This window comes from Geospiza fortis, unplaced genomic scaffold, assembly GCF_000277835.1.
Source record: "Geospiza fortis unplaced genomic scaffold, GeoFor_1.0 scaffold23, whole genome shotgun sequence".
NCBI classification, from domain to species: Eukaryota; Metazoa; Chordata; class Aves; order Passeriformes; family Thraupidae; genus Geospiza; species Geospiza fortis.
In genome coordinates, this window is record NW_005054303.1 from 1560070 (window position 1) to 1585360 (window position 25291).

The window sequence follows — 25291 nt, forward strand, 5'->3', positions numbered from 1 at the left end:
GAAAGAGGGAGATTCAGAAGAATGCAGCACCTCCTGCTTCTTAAGAACCTGCTTGTATCTGCAGTTTTGGGGGACCAAACATCTTACTAGAAACAAATGTGGAGGAATCTCTGCACAGATGAATCCCTGGCCATTTTACTCACTCATGTGAGAACTATCCTGGGCCTAATAGAGGGGTGTTTTCCTTACTCAGTCCTGGATCATGCCAATTTTCTATTGTCTCCAGTGTAAGCTGAAGAGTACCGCAATTCATTGCATGGAGGGCTTCTTATGGAGATACTGAAGAACAGATTTAAGAACCTGACTCTAAGCAGTCTAATTAAAAAAAAAATCTGCCCACTTTAATCTAAATATGTATATTATACCAGTCAGTTTCATCTGTCTCTCTTAGGGCTCTGCATATGGTGAAGATATCTGTGGACATAATCTGCGTGCAAGCAGTCAGGAAATTTAACATGAATTAAATCATGCTGTGTGGATAAGAACTCGGGCACAGGGCTGAACCCTATTGAATGATGGTGGCTGAAGCACTATCCATCAACTTAGTCACTCAGCCTGTCTGCAAACACCTTCAAAGCCCACACCAAACAGGAAAGAAAATGCACTAGCTTAAAGCTCTCTCAGTTTAAATTCCTTCAACTAGATCAAATTTGATTATTCATGCATGAGTCCTAACTCAAAATCATTAAACTCTGTTGTGGATACTCTTATTCAGAAGTAAAATTTTATTAGCTCACCTAGTAAAATAGAGTTGTGGAAAATAAGGTTATTTTGTTCAAGGTGAGAGCATTCACAGAGGTGTTTACTACTCTTCTGACTCTTATTCTTCACCAAACATCACCATGTAAAGTTTCCCAGGACAACTAGAGACAGTAGTGTCAGAAGGATGGCAGTGGACAATCCACAGTTTCCCACCTGGGCTGCTTATAGGGAGTGCAGTTTTGTATGTCTGGCTGTCACTGCAGTGTTTGTGTCACTGCCGTGCAGTTACCCGTGTGAGACACAGACCAGGCACCTGCACAACACCTCCTTGCAGTGACTGCTTTAGGAGAGTTGAAATGAAGATACACGTAGGACCATAAAACACTGGATCTTGCTCTCTTCTTGCCTCCACCAGAGACCCTGCCTGCCTTTTTCTCTCTTTTCTGTCCACAAGCTCAGTTTACAAAAACATCTTGTGGAATGAGCACGTTTCAAAACACATTGCAGGAAAATAAGCGTAGCAAAATAAAGAAAAAAAATGCAAAACTGCAGCACCAGGCAGTGTGATTGGCTCGGAGCAGGCGGCTCTGAGGCTGCGTTCTCGGCAGACACCCGAATGCCCTCTCGTGGCAGTGCACTACTGCTGCCCGTGCCCACCTTGCCGGGATCAACAGCAGCTCCGCCAACGTGGAGAGGGTCAGCAACCCTTCTTCTGTGCTCACTGTCTCCGGGACACATTCATTTAGTAGCATGAGTTATGATTTATATTTGTGCGTTTTCCAAACCCATTTACAGTACTTCATGGCCTTTATAAAGACTAATAATTAAGATTTACTATCCTTACGTAATCTTACACAAGAAAATAGAAGAATATCCTTTGTGTGGAGAAGGCTGTAGTTTCATAAGATCCTCCATATTTCAGAATATAAATTATATCATAACTACATATCATGAAGCTACCACAGGAACCTCACTTTTATTAGCCAAACTCCTAGCAGTAAAAGCAAATAAAAAACAATATTAGAGAGAAGGGATTACTTTTTTTTTCTGTGTGCATCTCTCCTCACTGTTTTCTCTCTGTTCACATAAATTTTTATACAGTTTTTTCTATCTCTGCCTCATATGATGTGACCTTTGAGGCAATGACTCTTTGTGAGTGACCTAATATTTTCTTGGGCAATAGTTTCAGGTGAGATCCAGAAGGAAGTGGTTTTGAGTGGCTAGGATACCATAGAAGGCTACAGACAAACCCTGACTACTTGTCTTAGAATTCCATCTCTCTGTTCACTCAGTGTGCTACCATATCACAGATCAAGAACTAGAGATGATGTATTTTATAAATTTTTCTTTGACAGAAAATATGGTATACTGGAGGAATTTTGTTGTGCCAAAAGACTCTTGAGGGTAAAATCCTCTGTAGGAGTAGAGAGTATTGTGATGGACTCCTAAAATTCTCTCTATAAGATTTTCTTTCTGGTTGTTTTTTTCTCCCCAGATATGTTATCTGAGAGTAAAGTCTTTTGGAAGACAGGACTGATAAAAAGGTCAAGATCTTCTAGGATCATTTAATGTTTTCCTTTATTCTTTCCACCACAAAAGAACATATATTGGTAACCATACCTTTGGGGTTCTGCTGACTCCCTCAAAGCTGCACTTACACTAGATAGAAGCTGGTTGATTTCATTCTCGATTTTGTGCAAAATAGAAAAACTGCCATGTTGAGATTTCATTTTTGTGTAACGTTGAAAGACAGCAAATTTTGAGTGGAGCATTAGGTTTTGAGATACATTGGAAGGAGAGGAGATAAGGAAATCAGAAAGAAAAGTATAATATGAAGTTCTGCAAAGTCCCTTAAGGGATTGAGAGTCCCATTCCAGCTCAATGGAAGATAAGCCCAGCTTCATTTTAGAAAGGACTGCAAAGATACTTGTATAAAATGTAGATATTCTAAAGCCTGTAAGTGCCTTCGAAAATATGAAATCATAGACCTAAATCTCCTAATCTCTTGTGACATCTTCAAATATAACTCAGTCACATAGCTAATGTAATAATTTATGCTCTCTCTCCGTGACTGCTTTTCCAGTAGACTCAGAAATTGCAGTTGTTCACATTCACTCGTTTACCCTCACAGAGTGAAGCACTAGACTGTTTTTGTGTAACCAGTAGCTAACATTCTGTATCAGACAAAACAAATCCTATAGGGCAAGTTAAAAAAGAAGGTTTCTACCTCCCATATGCTATCATCCATATGTTTGTCAAGAAAATATGCCTCACTTTTGGCACCTCAGGTCCAGAGGAAAAGAGCATTGTAGAACTGTTGGTAAGACTGTCAAGATGGCTACAATTCACTGTAAATTCAAGCTATGGCCACAGTGGCTGTTCCCTACCTTCCTGCAGTCATTGGACACAAACTTGGAATGTTTGCTGGCTCATATTGAGCCCTTTTTTCTGTAAATAAAGTAGGGATTGTGGCATTTTCTCTCGCAAAAAAGTTAGAAGAAAAAATATGCTAATGTTGCCAGAACCCACTGATAGGAGATGTCCTTAGAAGTCCTGCAGGTAGACTGGGCAGTGCTTACCTGTACTACAGCTGGCTCCCTGGTCACCTGAGGATCATTCAGTCTTTCCCGCCTGTAATTTAATGCAGGATGTGGGCCATTTCCATACTGACATTCAAAACAGGAGCCTGCGTCACAGCCCAGATCCAGGAGGTACTTCAGCACGGAAAGGTACTTCATTGAAAACATGATGGTAGCTGGAAATGTGGTGGGATGGCTTGATATATAGGCATTAATGTTTGCCCCATGGTCAAGAAGCAGTTTCATGGTCTTCAGGCAGCCGTGGCGGATGGAGATGAGTAATGGGTTAATGAGGTCAACATTGGGGTTGGCTCCAGCTTGCAGCAGCAGCTCTGTGGCGTAGATGTTGTTGTTAAAAACAGCAAAATAGAGTGGGGTGGTGCGTCTGTCCTCATAGAGGCAGGAGCGCTCATCAGAGAGGGCAGTGTTGACCTCGTAGCCGGCTTCGATCAGCTCTTCCAGGATATCGTCGTTGTTGCGCTCGGCCGCCAAGTGCAGGGGGCTGATGCCGCTGCGCTTGACACGGGTGCGGCTGGTCACAGGGATCAGCATGGACACAATCCTGCCAGGAGGAGACTCAGTGAGCAGCAGTGAGCTCTAGGGGATCTACAAGCCTGCAGCAAGCTTTATTCATAGCTTTATGATTGTACCCCCAGGGCAGAGCCCGCTAACTCAGGCACAGGAACAACTCATAGAAACCAGACTGCAAACCTCAAACCTGTCAGCAACTCCCTGTGCACCGACCTTGCCAAAAATATGAGTTGTTTGACCTTCCCCTTTCATGGAGGAACACATTTTTTTGAGATTATCACCCAGTTTCTGTGAGGTAATGGCAGCTACAGGGGCAGTTACAATGGAAGAGATGACATGCTGGCACTCAATCACGCTGTTGTAACTTCTGTTAGGTTCCACAGCCCATATGGCAGATGACCAGCCAGGAGCTACCAGATATTCTGCACCTTCATCGTCATGCTGTGGGTAGCACTGGAGGAAAAGGTGCACAGTCTCCAGCCTGAGGTGCCAGCAGAGAGAATGTATCTTCCCTTCTCAGGTTTTGCTTTACTGCCCAGCAGAGAAGGGTGCCAACACAAAGTGCTGGCAGGGTTTGTGGGTCACAGCCATAGTAACAGGCTTGACACCAGACAGGAGGTGAAACCCCAAGTCTAGAGGACTGAGCTAGGATAAACTACAGATTTGGTTCCCAGACCTTCCCTATTAGATTTAACAATTCAATTATTACCCTGCATTGGTCCTTATCCTGTAGGCCTTCACGGTGCAGCTTTTTGCTGTGGCAAGTTCATGGGGCTATCAATGTCCATCCCAGACCACAGGGAGCCAAAAAGACAATTAGTAAAAGGGAGAAAAAGAAGTAAAAATATTTTCCAGGCTGGTTTCCGTGTTTCAGCTGAGGGAGAAAACGTGTGTAGCCAAGTCCTAAACCCCAGTAATGAGGGATTGCTGTTGGAAAGCCTGATGTGGCCTCAAACACACCAACATAAATCAAGCTGCTCTAGTATTTAATATGAATTTCAAATATATGATGCACAGGAGCCCTGCAGTCACAAACCCATGATCATTTTTATGTCTGCACAGGTGTCAATGGAGCTGCATGACCAACCCTATGGGTTAAACCTCCATTTCCTGCTTATAAAGTTGGGAGATGTAGCCAAGGCCCGAGGATGATTCTGTAGAAATAGACAAGTCATCTCAAGGAAACTTACTTTTAGAAAGAGCCTACAGCTCATCCAACCTGAGTCTGCCTGGTGTATCAGGAGTTGCCCACACTCCCTTTGTAATATCTGTGTAGAGGGGGATATCTTAGATAGGAACTTGTGAGAGCTGGGAAGCCAAGCTCACCTTCTCCACCTCCTTTCCTCCCATGCAGACTACTCTACCTAGCAGTCATCAGCTCTGGTGACAGACAAACATGCAAAGCTCACTTTCCTACCAAGTAGTGTGTCTCCTTTAAAATGCTGCATATCTTCAGCTTGACTGCAATAGCTGGTCCCAACACTGGGCCCTCAAACATATATTTACATAATGAGCTAAGCCAGTAAAAACTTTTTCTGTGATGATCTTGTGATCCTGTGAAACACTGAGCCTCCAACACTCCCAGGAGCTGAAATAAGGGTTGAAGATGTAATTTTACAGGATTATGTTCCTATTTACGTGATGTACTGTTGATGTCTCCAAGTTACTTCTACATCTCATTTTTAAACAAAAAGGCTTTTAAATTATGTAAATATCTTGGGAAATTAAGCACTTTTTTTTTTTTTCTCCAAGCAGTCACACTAATTTTCCATCACTCTGACACTTGCCAGGGAGCAGGAGGTTTGGGTGCTGGTGAGCTGGCAACTTCCCACCCTCAGCAAATGTTCTTTAAGAGCCTAATAACAAAAAGGGCACAGAGCACTGTGAGGACACTACGCCAAGTACCAGCATTACTCATCCCATGATCAAATGTTTTGAAGATTTAAGGGTCTGTTTTGTTCTTTCCCTCCAGCGTATGTGCTTCAGCCAGCTCTTCACATCTGAGTTAAAGAGGCACTGGATCATTTCTGTCTGCAAGGGGAACCTGGACCTCGCTGCACGGGTGCCATGCTGAGGCTCTGCATCCAAATGCTGCAGTGTCCTGGAGCTCAGTACAGTCCCTGTGGCCCACATTTATCTTGGTGTGACAAGCAGGAAACATCAAATTGTTACCAGTTTAATTGTGTAGCTTGAACCTGTGTCTCTTTCTCACCCTCCAAAGTGGGTCAGTTCAGTAATATGGTGCCCCTGGAGCATTTCCTGTTTCTCTAGAGGGAGAATGCAACTCAAGTGAAGGCAGCCAAGGCCAGATAAGTCAGACCACATCCCATGTCTGTCACAGGGATGAGCTTCATGTACAGTTTTGAAATAGTGCCAAGATTTCCCTAATCCCTGACACCTGCTTCTGTGTTTTCTATTTGCTAGAGGTTATATGGAGGAGGAGGCAGAGCATCCTTAGTGTGAGCATGCCAAGACTTTACTGACTTTTATTTACTTAATAAATCTGCCCACATTTCATGAAGTCTTCCCTTTTCAACTCCTCAGTTTTAAAAGGGAAAGATGACTGCTTGCAGCTTATGAGATGACCCTTATGGATTTCAGGATTTCAGGTCAGTATTGACAAGGTGTCATTTAAAATAAACAAACACCAAGCAACAAGAGTTGACAGTTGAGCCCTGGGACCACATTCTTGGCTTTTTGATGGTAGGGAGCCTTCGTGCTCTGGCAAAAAGTTGAAGTGTGGAATTCCTGCAGAATTACGTACTAAATCTGCAGGAATACAGAGGTCACCATGAAGGGTGTTATTTTACTGAATACCAGAGGAATTAAGAATGATCAGCCAAACAGGCTAAAGTTTTGTCATTTAGATAAATATTTATAAGAGAATATATTTTTCTTTTGTCTTTCTTTTCTATTTAGCTTGCAGCAGTTATGCACAAAATTTGTGCTCAGTCTTTTACAAGTGAAGGAAGGCAGAGTTTGAACTAAATTCTAGTCTCATTTACGCTGCTGGTTGTTGGGAATAATAGATATGAGCCCTGAATCAGGGTGAACTCAAGTTGTGGAGTTTCCGTGTCAATTTCTTTTCAGGTCAGAGTGTGAAACTACTCAGGGGACGGAAAGAGAACTGGCCAATACTCTATATATTTCAGATCAACTTACTGTACTTTCAGATAAACTTTTTAGAAAGTGAACAACTGAAGCTGAGTTCTGTCTCTCACACTTGAAAATGACTTTATAACTCAAACCTTGGAGAAAATTTTGACTCGTGCATGTGTTAGTCAGTGCAGTGTATTCATGTACATGATGTAAGTGTATAAACCTGTTACCTAAGTTGACACTGAGCTGCCCTCTAGAATACACAGCTTGCACAAGGAACCAGGCCTACTCCAACTAATATTAATATCCTCAGGTCTATCAAAGTGGTTTGAGAAGCTTAATTGGCATTGCAAAATAAATCTAAATTCTAGAATGAAAAGCATTTTGGGGAGGTGTAGTGATAAAAGCTTTTATTCCTCAGATACTGTGAAATATGTAGGAATCCACTGGAGCAGTTCACTGCAAATACAGCTGTCCTGTCCAGAAACAGGCACTGCAGTTGGACAGACACTCTCATTTGCCTCTTGTAGAAATATTTTGGTAGAAATCGTGATAGTCAGAAGAGCCCTCTACAGCCACCAAAGGGATCTGTTACTGCAATAAAAACGTAGCTGTGGGTCACTTACTCTTCCAGCAGTGAGGGATTAAAAGCAGGAACTAAAACTTGCTCTAGGATCAGAAGTAAATGCTTTGGAATTCAGGCTCAGAAGCATGCTGCAATGTCCCAGGTTACTACTTACATGACAGTGCAACATCCTATCCCCAGACAACATCTTCTAAATTGATAACCTTTATCATAGAATACAGTTTGTCACTTTCCTAGAAAAATCTCTGTTTCAGAGGACTGGTAATTCTACCTGATTTCTGCTTATTTTTTCCACTAGTTACTTATCTCCTTGTTTAAAAAAAATATGCTTAGCTGTGTCCCAAACACGTTTAATTTCAGAAAGAAAGCAGTGGGTCTTTTTATTAATTTGTCTGTTACAAATAAGAGTTATTTGATCATTCACTAATAAAATATATTTTCCAGACCATGAGAAATTCTTGTCCTTCTTTTCTGAAGCCTCTACAATTTCCTGAAAGGTTTCTGAAAGGAAGGATATCAGAACTGGACACCATATTCTAGTGACAATCTCACTAAAGCCCTAGAGATTCACTTAACCACTTCCTGCTGTCAGCAACTGAATTATTGTTATTAAAATCTGAACACACCAGAGAAGAATCCAGCATCTTCTGCTTGTACAGAAGAATCACAATGGGCCTATGTAGGAAAATTATCACAAACCATGCTGCAAATGCTATTAAGGACTAACACTCCCGACCAATATTTTTTCTATTATATTTTAAGAATATTTTGAGGACTTCAGTTTAATCCACTTCCAAGATACATGATATTATTTAGCTGTAATAGATGATGTCTTGGTAAAATTAAAGGAATCTTTCACCCCACATTCCAGCTCACCCCATCCCATCCCAACTTCCAAACACACTCTTCAGCCTGAGCTCTGCAAGCAGAAAGCCCACTTCTCAGCTGGTACCTGCCTTGCTCACATTGCTCAGAATTGGTTCTGGGACATTACATTCTCCTTTTTGTAAGGACTTTGGATTCTTGTCTAAAAGATGAAACCATGAAACAAACTAAAACTTACTCGCAAATCCCTTTTTTGGCGGCTATGTGAAGAGGTAACAGGCCATCCTTATTGGCTTTGTTAGCATCTGCTCCTTGGGACAAAAGAAACTCCACAATGGGCACATGTCCATTTTTACAGGCTTCATAAAGAGCAGAGGCGTTATCACTGGCTTGTGTGTTTATATCAGCACCTAGGAAGGAAGAAACCCTTTTAGCACCAAAAGGTTAAAGTGAGATGGGAGGAACATACTTTGAATGAACACTTATATTTTGATGACACTGGAGCTATGAAATGTGCTGGATGGGGATGTGAAAACAGTCATATCACAGGTGGCACAGTCATATCAGTTGTGCACCTTTATATCATAGATTTACATTGGTCTATAATATGATGGGAATTTTATGAGGGACAGTTTATCATGGGTGGCAACTATTAGGTCCTAGTCATGAATCCAGTCTCCATTCAGCTCAAAGGTTAAAAAAAAAATAAAAATTGGGCTGTTCTTTATATGGCATGGCCTTTCCTTCAAACACAGCAATTCCATTAATATTTATGTGCTCACACTGTGTATATATACTATTCCTGAGTAGGAGTTTGGACTAGATTATCTCAATAGGTGCTCCCCAAAATTCTATGGATATCTATTTATGCTACATATTTATTTATATTTATCATTTATACTCTATATAGTCACTCTGTAAGTATTACACAGATTTATAGTACTTATACTTCTTTTAATTTTAATATATATCCAGGCTAAAATAATACTCTATAAATTGATATCTGCATGGTGCTGATCAAAAATTCTAAGGTTTTACTTGGGAGTGTTTTAATCAATTAATATTGTATTTCAAAACTCAGCACCTAGGCCATATCTCTTCACCTTATGAGGGCTTGAATTAGGCTTCAAATGGTAAGTTTTACTACAAAAAAGAGAAATATTACCAACAAACTACTAGACTATTTGGTAATTTCTTTCTTGGGCTCTAATGTATACTTTGCTTAATAAATAACATGCAAGTATAAACCAAGACAATACTTTTTTGCCATAAACAATATGGAATCTAGCTTTTCCTGCTGTAGATATTTAAGGCCCTTAGGCCTGGATTTTGCCTGTCATATACTGTACTATGGTGTTGTCAGGAGGGCTGCTCTATGTGTATCCTAAACGAGAATGAGAGTTCACTGGAGTTTTGCTTCTAAACTCCAATAAAGAAACTGATCAGTCTTCTGTTTGATCATGAAAACTCCCTGCCAATGAGAACATTTCCCTGGGCTCTCACCCTAAGATGAAACATCTGTGTTGTGTTTGGCCCTTTGAAGATGTTGTAGCTGGAAACAACAGGAGAATTACAGTGACAAAACATAACACAGGACTATGTTCCTAATGAGAAAGAAACCCCTTTCATGATGAAAATTGTTCATCATAAACAATGAATGATATCATCCCTGGGATGCTCAGAAGAGCTTTTCAGGGCTTGAAGAGCTTGAAACAATTGGACAGTTTTATTGGATTTTTTTCTTGTGTATTTTTCTCAAAATTGAACTTTAGGAAATCTTAATATCTATCTAATTTGAAACACAAATCACATTCTGGCTTAGTTTCTTAAGTCATAGGCATCATGATGGACTAACTGGTCATACAAAACTTTCTGACGAGCACAATTTTTGTTTCCCAATTCTCTTTCTTAATCATACTAATTTTTTCAAAAGTTTTTCTTATCTTCATTACTGGTAAACTCTTGTTTTGCAAGTGCAGGACCCAAGTCTTACCTTCATTGAAGATAATAGTCCATTGTGAAAATAAAATATGCTTTGGAATAGTAGTGAAGTGTATTGTGCTTATTGTAAAGCTGTTTTATATGACTGGTTTAGTGTAAATTATATTAAAATTCACTCTGTTTATATGTTTGAACATAGGGAGAGTGAGTCTGCTTCTATTTGATATAAACCCATAAACTCTACAGCAGTACTTTATCAATTTTCAGAGGATACATTATGAGGACAGCTAACCTTGACCATCACTGCACATGTTCGTGAGCAGATGGGGTTGGCTGAAGTTCAACTTCTGCCATCTATTACCACCTGCAGCTGCCTTTTATGACTGACTGGGTTTTGGGCTACATGTGAGCAGCATTATGGGTTTAGAAAAATGTTAGGAAATGCAGTCATGCACCACATGACTTCTCAAAGTAGGTAACCATGAATGAATGCTGAAGAAGCACATATGTCTAGACCACGCTCTGTGAAGACCCTACCCAGTTCCACCATCAGGAGCAGCAGGGTCTTGGTGCCTCTGCAGGCTAGGCCTGGCCTCCAGAGACATACAAACTGAGCCAAGGAGAATTACTGGGAAACTCTGAATTATTAAGAATTAAGTGAATAGATGTGCATAAGCTGTACTCACCACATCTTGCAAGGTATCTCAAAGCTTCCAACTGCCCACTCTCAGCTGCCACAAATAAGGAAGTGATCCCGTAGGCATTTGCTGACTCAATCTTGGCACCCCCTTTCACAAGGATATCAATGATCTCCAGGTCGTTTCGGGAGACAGCCTCATGGAGCGCGGTCCATCCCCGATTGCAGCGATGGTTGGTATCTGCATTGTACTGCACCAGCAGTCTTGCAGCCTCTGCATTCTTGCGCTCACAAGCTGTTTTAGAAAAAAGGGAAGACACTAGGACAGGCTTTTGAAAATATTCTGGGTGTTGTGTATCTGTTTCATGCAGCCCCAGGCAATATCATAACAAGTATGCCATAGTAAGACCAATGATCCATTTAGGTCTACACAAGAGCAAGGCTTCTGCCAAGTGACATTGTCTGAGGCTCAGAAAGGATGTGACACTGAAGCCAGTCTGCAGCTGGACCTGGCTAAGTGTCCTGTGCAGGGCTTGTGTCAAGTCTGGTACTGGGGGAATCCAGCCCAGCACCTTTGTGTCAACAGGAAACCACAGCAACACAATGAGGTGAAAAGGTGCAGGAAGTAATTTATGAAGAACAAATATGTTAGAGAAATCACATGACATGAACACTTTCTTTCCAAATTCTGTGCAAACTGACTCTTTATCTTACTGCCATGGACTGCAGATAAAGCTCTATGGAGACAAGAAAATATAAAAAGCTCAAACCAACAGTTGTGTGAGTCAGTAGCACTTTATCAGTTTATAGTTCATGACCCTGCTGAGCTAAATATAGTTTCTTAATAATTAATATAATTTTGTTGATTTTTATCCTACCAATTACCCATAGCTTTTTGAAACCCAAATCTTGGGGCCTCCCTTACACCTTAATGGCAGGACTGCAACCTAAAGATACATAGGATGGGTAGCTACATGGAAAAACCACAGTTAGCATCTGTTGTAAAATGTACAGAAGAGAAGCATATTTCATAGCAATTAGTTTTTTCCTTGAAATAATAGTGTCTTTTTCTCACAGAGATCCCACCTTTTAGTTTTGATTCTTCTTAGCAATAGCTCCATAGTGTTCTCCCCCATAAAAAGGGGCCACTCATATACTGAAAGCAACTATGTAATTAGACATTTCTGTAATTATCTATCCATAGCTCTGCAGAGTTTAATTTGCTTACATATGATATGATGATTATTTTGTTATGACAGTCTTTTTAACTAATTTTTGTTGTTGTTGTTGTTTTAGGATAGCGTAGAAGAGATTGCATCAAGGCTAGCCCATTCTTAGTAACAATTCTGTGGCTAAAGGGTGTTTTCATATAATTTTTGTTGTGATTATTATTACTATGAGCACTACTACTACTACTACTACAACCATTACTGTGTCTTTAATGCACAGCTGAACAGCCTTTCCCATGTCAACTAAAAGCCAGTATTTTAAAATAAAAGTCTTTTAAAAGCCGCTGTAATGCTAGGCATCCAAAGCTGGAGGCAAGATTGCTGTTTTAACCTGTAAGATATGTTTTAGTGTTTTAGAGTGCTAAAAACTTTCATGGCAGGAGCAAAGGAGATTGGACATGAAGGTGTGAGAGGTCTCCTCTGAGTGTTTGTGATATCATGGATATATTGCTAGTCTGCTAAAAGAAGAAAGTGTTCTCTCCGACCAGCAGCAAAGTAATGTGTCTGTGTTAAATACTTTATCTACCTCACTGAATTGTTTATAATTGTATGACTCTCCTACAGCACACAGCCTGGCCTGACCCCCACAGTATATGAATCACTGGCATATCTACAGTTACTGTGTGTGGAATCCACCCCATGTTGTCCATCTCTTGTACATCTAACAGCTATTTAGGCCCTACTGTTCAGCAGAGCATACATGGCCCTTCACTGGCCAGCTTGCTGTAAGTCTGGGACATTGCTGTGCTTAGGGCCCCACTGAGAATGTCCCTCACTCTCAGCACCCCATCACAGCCTGCAGGACAGCTGCTATTTCTGTCTACAGAGACAGGATGAGATAAAAGGCCATGGCATGGCTGGTCAGGCATGGGAGATAGAGGACTACCACAGGGAAGCAGAAAACAAGAGCTCATCCCTGACTTTCAGCACCTCATCACAAAAGATCCTGCAGTTCTGCCTTGGTGATGCCAGCAGAGCTTGGCACCTCTGTAACAGCAGCTCCTCACCTTTGTAGAGCGGCGTTTCTCTGGCCTTGTTGGAGATGTCGGGCTCAGCCCCAGCCTGCAGCAGGGTGAGCAGGCAGTCCAGGTTGCCCCGGCTGGTGGCCAGGTACAGAGCTGTCTCCTCATTGAGGGTGCGCTGGTCGATGGTGCCTGGGTACGCTGGGGAGGACCGGGGAGCCCAGAGTCAGTGTGGATGTAGTGCGAAGGATCTGCAGCACCACCACCCTTCCAAATCCTTGAGGGTTTCAGTTTTTACTGTTTATTCATTTCCATAAGCAATGTAATATACTAATATTAGGAATATACTACATAGGAATATATAGGAATATAATATATATATAAATATTCCTAATAAATATTTTATATATATAATATCATAATATATATTTATATATATTCTTAATATATAGGAATATACTAATGTATATAGTAAAATATATACATTATATATATATATATAATGTATATTAAAATTCTGTTACTATAACTCAGGTTGAGTATTGAAACCTGTCTTCAGTTTAGATTAAAATGTCCAGCTTTGGCCACTAGTGATGCAGAAAGTTGCTCAGCAACTGTTCTTCACCTGAAGTTTGAAAACAAACTACAGTAATTAACTTCAAGCACCAGCAAAGAGATGCTGGGTTGGATCTCCCACCAGGGGAAAGGGGGGTTATTTCTGTCAGCTTGCAGCAGCCAAGCAACTCATAACAGGGGAGAGCTCAGCTTCAAGGCTGCATGAGAAATGCAGGCTTGGCAGAATCTATCTCATACCACTTTCTCCCAAATATCCTAACTTTTAGAGGCTTCAGTCTGGAAACCTACTTTCCAAGAGAAGATGAAATTAGTATACAGGCAGGGAGGTTGGAAAGAAGCTTCATATACAGCCCCAGGCTAGGATTGAAATACTGATAATTTGGCCTTTTAGTTTATTCATGTTCTTCTTTTTTGTAATTAGTTAGTTTTAACTTCACTGACCTTTTTGCAGCAGGCTCAGGCAGCCCACTTGGCCATAGTATGCAGCTTCATGGAGGGGTATCCAGCCATCCTTGTTAGGTACAGAAAGGTTTTTTCCTGATTTCATCATGTTGAATACTGCTTTTTCATCTCCATCCCTGATTGCTGCCACTACAGGGTCAATTTCTCTTTAAAACAAGATTAAAACTTCGTTATTCTTTCCTTCATTACCGAAAAGCCTTCTGCAGCAACATCACTGTTTTATTTGCCCAAAAGAGTGAGCCCCTGCAGCCTATATAGCACTTATTTATACAGTGAGACACCATAGGGCCTGTAAAGGTAAAATTTGTCTTCTAATTTTGTTCCTGTCAGCAGATCAGAAGAATCACTGTTTGGAGGTACTGATCACTCTCCTCAGAATGTAAGGGAACTAGGTAGGTGTAACAAATGCCTGACACAAACACTTATATTTTAGGTGTCAGGAGTTGAGGAAGACTGGCTCTGACATTGCTCTATACACTGTGCAGTGTCCTTGACTGTGATAATTGCATCACCACACTGTCCCATGTGGCATGATGCTTCCATATGAGATCTTTCAAATAAGATCAGCTTTGAAGAGAATTACCCCTGCTCACCCTTGAAGAAATTTTTAGATTTTATTTGTGGGTGGCTTTAACATAAATTATCAATAAATCTTACTCTTGTATTTTCAAGATCCTTCTTATTTCCTCACAGAGTCTTGTTTTCAGAATTTAGCCAGTCCACTTATGGAGTAAGGAGAGCTTTGGTTAGAGCATGTGAACACTGGGGTGTTGGTCTTGGCTCTCCTTTCTCCATCCAGGGAGGATTGAAAAATTGAAAAAATTCCACCTACCCAGCTCCCTCTGCCAAGCATGCATTCTGCACAGTCCAGGCAGCAACCCATTTCTCTGAGCTCTCTGAGTGTTTGCAGAGCAGGGCTGACCTGGGCACACCAGTCCTACTGCAGAGCAACAGTGACAGCTCCTGCGAGTCTCCCCACACAGCAGGAGTCCCAGCACTGCCTGACAGCCACTTTTCCCCAAGCCAGCAGCACCTGAACAGGCCCTGACACCCTCCTTCCACCCTTCTGAGGCTGCTGGTAGCATGGCAGAGGGAGGGAGCTGGGGAGCTTGTACCCTGCAGCCAAGGCAGGCAGGACCCTTGCCCGTGCTGGGCAGCAGCTCTGTACACGCTGGTGGGCTGTGCCTTCCAGTGTGGGCATCTGCTTGGGCTCCAGCTGAGCTGTGCTGGGACAAGGCAGCCACACCTTTGTTATTGTGAGGCACTAAATGACTAAGATTCAGCACGAAGGAAGGAAGCACTTTACCAGTTCTAATGGGGACTTGCAAAAAATGAAAGTGGGCTGTAGTTTCAGAGACAGAAAACAAGAAGTTGCAGAAAGCACTGGAGCATTTGTGGTTTGAACTAACTCTACAGAGAAAATCTTGCAGTCCTGAAGACAGAGAGATGCAGGAGAGAGGTGCATGTCTCAGTCTATTTCCATTGCCAGGGCAGGAATACAGCATGTGGTGGAGGTCATGCAGGCTAGTGATGATGGGAACAACCAGAAACTCCAGTTATGACAAGAGGAAAGTCTAAAATACCCCAACAGAGTGACATCAGAGACAGAAAAATGTCGGCAGGTCAGCACAGGAGTCCTCACAAAGCAGTATACTGGTGCAACCTCTGCCCCTCGTGGGAGTTACAGGACCAGCACTGAACTGGTTGCCTTGGAGGGGCTGGACAGACCAACAGTCTGAAACTCACACAGGCCTCACTAATTTAAGTTTGCCCAAAGGCACAAAATCTATGCTGTAAACACTGATATTAGCATTGAAAGAAGTCACAAAGCTGGTTTTCTGAGGATAAATTCAGGGCCAGGAGTGGAACAGGTGATCTCAACACTTGTGCCAGAGAATGGGAAAAGACACCATTTCCCAGGTGAAATAGTACTTGGTGCCACCTGCTCCTTCTCTATAGCTGGAAGCAGTGATTTCAAGACAGTAGGGTCACAAAAATAGCAACACTGGAATGAGGAGAGATATGGGACACAAGGCCAGGCATTTTGCCTGAGAAGATAACAGCTAGAACAGGCAGCTGCTGTCCTGGCCACAGCCCTCCCGGGAGGAATCGACTGACCTTCTGATATCTGCTGGCTGGATGTCCCACGGACACGGCTGTATCTCCATACTGCTTAGGGTACCCTAGGGACTAAACCCAACATTCCTAATTGTGTACACATAATGGAATTTTATACAGGTGTTTGAGCATTTTGTTGAAGTCTGCTGACAGCAACTATCGGCATTTTTGGCTGGGAGAGGAGGCGGAGGTGGGGGATCTTCATCTTTCAACACCTCTGGCACAAGGCTGCTGAAACCATCTGTTGTTCTGTACAAAAGCTCAAGTTACACATGTAGAGCTGTGACCTCAGGATTTGGGCACATGATATAATTACTGGTGCTTAATGAATTACTGCATGCCAGGTGGGCCATGGCAGGGGTCTGCGCATGGGCTGGCTAGCTGCAAATGCAAGGTAAATCACATTATCTGAGACCTCAGAGAAAGCAGGAGGGTACCTTGGATCTGTGCTGGGGTTAAAAATGTGTGAAGAATCAGTTACTATTCTGCTTAAGCCCTCAGATGTTGAATGAAGCAAACTTCTCTCGGGTTCCTTGACCTTAAATGATTCCTGCGTAAGATGAGGGGGTTTGCTGGACCAGGCTGCGGATGCTTTAGCCAAGAAAATTCCAGATCAGAACATAAGGTTTAATGAATGCCCATGTGAAATCCTTGTTTTCTGCCTGACTTGTAGTTGGCTGTTACAAAACCCCACCACATTCTACTGCCTGGATTTCATCAGCTATAGAAAATACAGGCATTAAAACTATGGAGGAAGTTTGAAGATATGAGCAAATCTTGACCTTATAGGCAACTCAAAAGAATTACTGCATTTCAAAGACCAGTAGGCAAGATAATAAACACCCTTGCAGAGGAGATGGATGGTGAGGTCAATTCTGAGTGTTTAAGAAGAGGTTCAGTGGAGCATGGAAAGGTTCAAGAAGCTCCTTCTTTTCCTGACAGCCTGGAGAGATGCAGACAGGATGAAGGAACACCACTTCTCCAGGTGAAGCCAAATAGCATCCCTGCCTAGATCTGAGACTGAGGCTATAAAAATGCCAGTCATGCCATCATGGTCTCCTAGGACTTTCCAGCTATATTTTTGCTCTACCTGGCAGCAGAGGAGGGCTAGTTTCTTGTGCATTGAACTCTATGCAGCTACCTGGTGGAGAAGAACAGCCTGCCCTCAAGTCCTCTACTGCATAAAAAAGGCATGGAAGGAGTGCAGAGCACCTAGTGAGAAGATGTGATTTCAGTGTGGCCAAGGGAAGCTGGGAGGTGACAGGGATAAGGCAGGCTTCATGGGAAGAGGTTTTCACAAGGTCAGGGAGTGCAATGCCAGTGAGGGGCCAGGAACAGAGTCTGAATCAGCCAGGATGCAGGGGAAGGTGGGGGAGATTGTAGAGCTGGGTGAGAGGTGAAAGGAAGAAGAGTGGTGGAAGGGTAGTCCCTGCATCCAGGGAGGGACTTGTAAGATGGATTAAACAAAATTTTTATTGGATAGATAGAAAAGGTGGGGAGTTGCTTTTCTGCAGGACACAGGGAAGTGCTGCCTGTAACACGTTACTCTTGTCATCTGATAGCTAAGGGCATGTATCTATTCTGCACTGCAGAGAGCTGTTATAAACCTGTCATGGTCCACACATTTCCACTACACACGGGGACAGAGCTTGGGCCATTGTCTTCTTTTCTCATCCATGATTGTGTTCAACTAAGCTTATTTGCAGCCTCTTCCAATAGCAAAACATGGCCAGGAGCATCAGTAAGCCAAGACAGTTTCCTCCTTGGACAAGTAAGCCCTCCTCTGTATGACTGGATAGCACAGGTATGGCTGGGAAGAGGTATGGCATCCTGGGAGCATTTATAAAATACTTATTGGAAGGACTGGACTTTCTCACCTTGTTTATATACTGTGATACATTTCCCCCCTACTTTTGCCCATTGCTGAGACCTGAACTTAATACCAGTGCAGTTACTATCAGCACCTGCCTGCCTCATCTATCCTGTTGATAAGTGAGCCAGCCTATGTAAATTAGCCACGGTGCAGGCATCCCTTCCCTGTTGTCCTTGTCACTGCAGAGCTTCTGACTGACCCAGAGTCCCCAGGACATGAGCCCTGGGGGGATGGAGAGAGATGAAGAGGGAGAAGAGAACAAGGGATATTTGAGGTGGGTCACTTGCAAGAGCACAGGCATGGCCTGGGGCAGTGGGGAGGTTGGAAGGAAGGAGTGCAGCGAGGGTGAGGTGCAGGTGTCACTGAGACCTCCTCCAAATGAACACCACATTTCCCCCCACCAGGCACCATCACCGCCCAGAAAACATGTCTCGGGGAGAGAGTGGGTAGCAAGGCTTGTTGTGGCTGCAGGGAAAAGCAGGAGAGGGAGAGGGAGACACTTACACGGACTGGGATGTGCTGAGCTGGCTGCTGTCGCACCTTCGCCTGACCCCCCAGGCTGCCCCCGAGCTGGACGGCTGAGCACGGCCTGTCTGCTGGGCCAATCTGGAGTGGCGACGACATGAATGAAACAAGGAGAAATACTCCGAGTAGGAGAAACAGGTCATGCTGAGGCAGAGGCAGAGACACACATGCACAGAGACAGAGCGAGCCTGCCGGTCAGGGCTTTGAATAAAAGCAGATGGCCACGGCTTGCTCTGTGCTGGATTCAGCTGCTCACTCGGCTCGAGTTTATTTTTGGCCCTCTGAGGAAGCGTCAGGGGATTCAAATGACCATATAAGACAACAGTGTGGTTAACCCTACCACCACCACACAGGAAGCAGGCACAAAGCAAGGTGAGGTGACGTTCATCACCTCCAAAGTGCCAGGCAGACAAGTCAGAGGTGAGGGCAGAGGAGGATCCAGAGCCGCTGGATGTCAGCTCCGTTTCCATCTCTGCTCTCCCAGGTGACAGAAGAGTTCAGCAATGCTACAGATTTGGTGCTTCAAGCTCCAAAGGTTTTCCTTCTGGTGAGAGGTCAGACACTGCTGGGATGAGACAGGACAGACAATGCAGAGAACTGCTAATGCTGCTTTTTGCCAAAATTGCAGGTGTCAAAAGACCTTCAACAAGGACAGGACCAAATGGCCAGGGAAGCCCTTATTCTCCTGTGCATCAGGTCTCTACAGGAGAGCTGGCTGTCAAGGCGCACAGTAACCACACCGAGAAACCACAGCCTTGGTGGCAGCAGGACTGCTGGCCACACAGCATCCTGATTCCACAGCTTGCTGCTCATCAAATTATCCCCAGTTTCCCAGCCTTGGAAACCAAACAACCACAAGTGGTAATGAGCAAGGCATCAGAGGGTGGTGGAGTTACAAAAAAGGAGGAGGAACAGAACTTCAGTAACTCTCAGTTTATTAAGAAGGGGAAAACTAAAGTAACTTAAAAGATTAAAAGACTATTTTTTCCTTGATTTGGAGGTGACTTTGGAATCTATTCCCGTCCCCCTTGAGAAATCTGCCTTTTATAAAATGAAAGGGGAACAACGTCTGGGTTTGAAACTGTCAGCAGGTCTCTGTGACCACAGCTCAGCATTGAAGGGGAGGGGGATGCTGCCACAATTTGGTGTCTGGAGTTGCTCTTGGTTAAGAGTGGTGTGCTTGAAGTCAGATTGATCTGAAATAATCACATCCTTTAAAAACTGAAATATTTAATAGGTAGTCAGGTCTCACTGTTTTATATACCTGGTTTTTGTGCCTCTTTTATGTTTTCTCATAACAAATGCTTTGCTCCCTCTCTGACAGAGCCTAAGCTTGGCATAGAGTTGGGGAAAGGAGCAGCTGGCTTTGGGAGGGCTTCTGTTGTTCAGGAAAGCTTGTGGCTGTGCCCCTGTCTTTTATTGCTTGAAACAGACAACATCAAGCAAATCCTCCTCTTGCTGCGAGCACGTAGATTGTTGACCTCATTGGATTTATAGCAGGCTCTGGCTTTGACACTAATGACAGACTCGCAGAGGAGCCGCCTGGCAGAGCTAATTAGAGAGCACGGGCAGGGACAGGGAGCTGCTTTGCCCTGCCGGCCAGGGAGGTGCTTTGCCCTGCTGGCCAGGGACAGGGAGCCTGCTTTGCTCTGCCAGGCAGGGACAGGGAGCCTGCTTTGCCCACAGGACAGGGACAGGGAGCCTGTTTTCCCCTGCAGGGCAGGGACAGGGAGCCTGCTTTGCCCACAGGACAGGGACAGGGAGCCTGTTTTCCCCTGCAGGGCAGGGACAGGGAGCCTGCTTTGCCCTGCACTAGGTGAAGTGCTCCATTATCGTTATACTAAAGTGTTGCCATATTTGCCTACAGAAGCTGTGCAGCATGAAGGGAGATGCTGGCTAGGAACACACATCCCAGTGACTACAGTGACTGCTCTCTTGAAGAAGAGACTTACCAGCAGGACCAGGGCCAGGACCAGGACCAGGAGCAGGAGGAGGACGAGGACCAGGAAAAGGACCAGGACCAGGACCAGGATCAGGGCCAGGGCCAGGGCCAGGACCAGGGCCAGGGCCAGGGCCAGGGCCAGGACCAGAACCAGGAAAAGGACCAGGACCAGGAAAAGGACCAGGACCAGGATCAGGGCCAGGGCCAGGGCCAGGGCCAGGGCCAGGGCCAGGGCCAGGGACAGGGAGCCTGCTTTCCCTCCTGGGCAGGGCCAGGGAGCCTGCTTTCCCCACAGGGCAGGGCCAGGGATCCTGCTTTCCCCACAGGACAGGGACACGGATCCTGCTTTCCCTGCCGGGCAGACACAGGGATCCTGCTTTCCCCTGCCGGGCAGGGCTCTCCAGGCAGAGCTCGGCCGGCACTCGCTCACCTTTGCCAGGGGTAGATGCGGTAGGGAGGGTTGTGTGGGCTGGCACGGCTTGGGGCGGCCGCTTCACCCGCACGGGCCACCAGCGACTTCTGGGGGCTCTGGGCCACTGTCTGACCTGCTGTGTCCTCTTCCAGGCTCTGCTGGATGGCCATCTTTATCAGCTCATCTTCGCTTAGGCTGCTGTACAGACTGTACTCCTCGCAGCCTATCATTTGTCTTTGAGTATTTGCTGCCGTCGTGGCCATTTTTATAATTCTTTGCTTTCCTGTAAAAGGAAAATTGTAATCATCAGAATCTGGAAAATGAAAAAAACTCAATTGTCTTGTACTGTCATTTGGGTCTGCCACTTAATTAGGCTGACCAGAAAACCCTTCAGAAATCCTTCACCAGAAATCCTTCATATTATCAGCTAAAATCTGCATGTAAACTTAGTGAACTATCTCCTTTCAATTACACAGAAATAACTGGTTTAGCTGGTGTTTAAAAAAGGGGGAGTTGTTGCAAGCAAGGCAAGTTTTTATCTGCTTATTCTAGTTACCACATCTCAAGAGAAAAATAGGTAAAGGAAATCCCCTTAAGATTAAACAGACAAATTTTTGAATTTTATTTAGGAGAAGACCAATGGACATCTCTTTTTGTTTGTTTTATTTCTTGCTGTAATTGAAGGAAATGAAGGGAAGAGGTTTTCTCTTCGCTGGTTTTCTGTAAGGACAGGTTCTCCACCATGAAGTGCAAAGAGGCTTTGCAATTTTTTCCACCTTATCTGGAGATCTTCAAGCAACATACAAAGCTATGCTTTGAAGTGACTTTGTTTCACTCAGCGAGGAGAGCAACACCCACTGGTCTGTTTCACTTCTGATTTTTTGCTTTTTCACAGAACAAAGTTCAAGGTCATGAGTGAGATGGGAGTGAGAGAAGTGGCAAACATTGGGCACACTCAGCAATCACAGAATGACTGTGAACCACCACTGCAGGACTCTAAAAGGCAAAGACAATTCAAAATCCTGCAGAATTTCCAGCAGTGATAGGGAAGTACTGATACCATGAATGGTACAATTCTCTAGCAGGATCTCATTTGGATGCCAGAGAGCACTCTGGCCATCAGTGTTCAAGGGCCAAGGGTTTATTTTATGGGAGGAGGTGGAAAAGCTTGCCTCTTTAAGAAGATAACAGCCAGTGCAGAATAGGTTTGATTTTATTAGCACTGAGCAAGAACTGTGTAAAATAACAGGGGGCACTGGGGTGAGGGGAGATGGGAACAAGCTGCTCAGGAGGACAGGGACATGACAGGGAGGACAGGGACCCAGCAGGAGAGGACTGTGGGGACATGTTCCCCAGGGGCAGAGAGGTGAGGGGCTGGCTGAGTGTACCAGTGCAGCTGCCAGGAAATCTGCCTGTCCCCACCCTGTGGCTGCCAGTCCCTGTCCCATCAGTGCCACAGCAGGGTTGGCTTCAGCTCCTCACAGCCTTGCTTTGCCCAGGATCAGCTCCTGCTGATCTGGGCCAGCCAGCAGAGCCATGAGCGTGGGGACAGCAGAACCACCCGGCTTCCCACTGCTCAGGAGCTGCCTCAGCAGGAGCCTCAGGGGAGCTGTCAGCTCCCTTGCCCTGCACAGCTGCTCTCTCCACCCAGTACCCAGCCCAGCCTGGTTTCCTGGGCACTCACACTGAAACCAGAGGGGTCCAGCAGGCCACAAGGCTCACACCAGCAGGAAAGTGCCCTGCTGCAGCAGCCCCTGCTGTTGTGTGCACAGCCAAGTCCTGACCAGGAGGAAAAGGCAGCTCCCCAAATACAGTTTGAAGAAATTGCAAGAGCTTGAATCAATCAAGTAACTTAAAATCTTGGATTTGGGCTTTTCACTTCAGACATGGTGATATTTTCCACATCAACAAACACTTCAGGCTCTAAGCCCACTCCAGAAAAAGTGGGAAGACTTCAGATTAAAGGGAAGCTCAGCAGATTTCAGATTGACATTATGACTTTAAACAACAAAGGATGTATTTTACAGCCATGAAAAATGCCAAAATAAGACCTTCAATTGCTGTAAATAATGCAACCCAATTTTGGTGGGGCTTTTTTCTTTGTTTCTTGGGGTTTTTTTCCCCCTTTATTTTCAGCCAGATCTCTCATGACTGCTATTGCTTCCTTTTTCCAGTTGGTGCCTCAGTTCTGCTATGACCCTTGCTGTCCCAAAGATCCAAGCCCAGGCATCACCCTGCTGGCAGCCTCCCTGTGCCCCCGCTGCTCCAGTACCTGCCTTTGGCTGCTCTCCAGCCAGCAGCTGGCTAGGAACCATGACACAGCTTTGTTTGTCCAGAAGTTCTGCTGCTGTTGGGCTTGCTGAGCCCCTGGCATGCTGGGCAGTACTCCCACAGTCTCTCAGCCTAGGAACTCACGTGGTGCCTGGTGAGCTGCAGATGTGTGGAACCACCGGCTGGAGATGGCAGGAACATCCAGCAGTCGTCTGCAGCATCCAGCACTGCAGTGCCTGAATGTAGGGACCTGGCCCCAGTGGTGACTCAGAAACCTAAACAAAGCCGTCAGCAGGGAGGGCAGGATCTGATCTTAAGCTGTTAATGGAGGTGATGCACAATGAATCCTTGGAGAAGGCAAGAATGGAGATGAAACTGCTCCCCTCTGAGGGCAATGTGAACCAGTGCAGGCTGGGACACGGATCCCTCCTCTGTATCCCCCCAGTCCTATTGCTATCATCCTTATGGCAGTGAATCCATTGCTGCTGTGATCCGAGCTGGGTGTTGCAGTGCCTTCTGTGGGAGCCTGGGCTTTAAGTACTGTGCAGGACACCTCTGCCAACACAGCTCCACAGCCTGGCACAGAGGAGCTAACTGATCTAGCTGCTTCACCACATCCCAAATGGATCTAGGTATAAAGGCCCATTCTGGACCTTCTTCCCCTCTCTCCTTTTGTTTCACATATTCTTAAGGCAAAGGGAGCAAAAGGGAAGATTTTAGATTTGTGGGGATCACTCCTTTTTCATCCTCTTATCCTTTGTAGGGGTTAACTGGGTCCAACCCACTCTCAGAGAAAAGGGAGAACCTCTCCTGCGTGTTGGTGAGCCTTGCTAATCTAAATATTTTGACAGGAGTTCCATAGAGTGCAGAAACAACAGTGTTGGCTGCAGCTCCCATCACTGACTCATCCTGCAGGGAGAAACTTCATAGGGCTCAAAACAGAGAAAGCTTTCAGTTCTGCCCATTGCACTGCACAGACACAATGAAGGTGTGGGGGTCACATCCTGGGCTGCAGGAGCTTTTGGGTGCTCACTGAGAGCCAGGGACAGCCTTGGCTACCCTGAGCCCCTGCAGAGAGTGTTCTCTCTAGTTGGGCTTGAAGCTGTCCCTGCATCCCCCTGCTGCCTCCGCTTGCTCAGACAAGTGTGTGTGTGCAGTTTGCCTGTGTGCTGTGACTGAGTTTGGCAGGAGGCAGGGCACATGCCCTCTTCCCTACAGCTCCCTGCAGAGCAGAGCACAGCAGAGCCACCACTCTCCCCTTCCACCTGAGGATGCTTCTGTTTGAAGCTGCAGGACTACAGGGCAGAGGCACTGGTCTGAGTTATGTCTGTAAGAAGCTGCAGTGAGACAGCTGAGCTGCAATAACAGGCTGAGCACATGCCCTTGGCTGGAGGCTAGTGCGCAACAACAGCCTAATTCTGTTTACCCTTCTTTCCTTGAGGCCAGACTCAGTGGCATCACCTGGCAGTGGCCTGGCTCAGCTGACACAGCAGGGCTAAGTTTACCCCATCTGAGGCCATCAGTGAACTGCTAACCACAGACTTATGAAAGTTCACTAGGCTAATGTGCTATAAGCTAAACATTTTCCACCTTCTGTAATGAAGGTATGAAAAAAAAAATTCAATATTTGTTGCTAGAAATATTTGAACAAATCTGGATTAGTAAGATCTGGCCAAAGTGGTCTTTCTACATGCATCTTGAATCTATTTCCATGCTCTAAACCAGCTTACTGTAGGTTTAAAGTATTGGAATTAGATTTAAAAATTAAATGCTGTGTTTATTCTTCGTCCTAACTTCAGATCTGGGGGGAATGTTTTAACATTTGGCTATACTCTGCATTTCTCTGGCAGCCCAAGAGGCTGTCTTCACATGCAGGTAGCACACAGCATCTACTGGGACTGCAGAACCTGATTTTTAAAACTCTGGGTATAGGGCCCATATTATTTCTTAGAGAGTGCTTTCCTTTCAGGTCCGGTGGCTTCACTAGTGATCTCTTTTGGCAGAGACATGTTTTGGGATTC

General features: G+C 44.7%; 1 protein-coding gene across 1 annotated transcript in view; it reads right to left on the reverse strand.

Annotated features, from left to right (window-relative positions):
- Positions 1–19115, reverse strand: part of ASB2 (ankyrin repeat and SOCS box containing 2) — a 21144-nt gene extending 2029 nt beyond the window's left edge. Inside the window, exons 1-6 of the mRNA XM_014311888.2 lie at positions 18625–19115; positions 14109–14275; positions 13137–13292; positions 10950–11195; positions 8561–8732; positions 3282–3843 (exon numbers count right to left, since the gene is read on the reverse strand). Of these exons, the coding sequence (XP_014167363.1) occupies positions 3282–3843; positions 8561–8732; positions 10950–11195; positions 13137–13292; positions 14109–14275; positions 18625–19115 (1794 nt within the window). The remainder of the gene's footprint in view (positions 1–3281; positions 3844–8560; positions 8733–10949; positions 11196–13136; positions 13293–14108; positions 14276–18624) is intronic.
- Positions 19116–25291: the final 6176 nt, after the last annotated feature.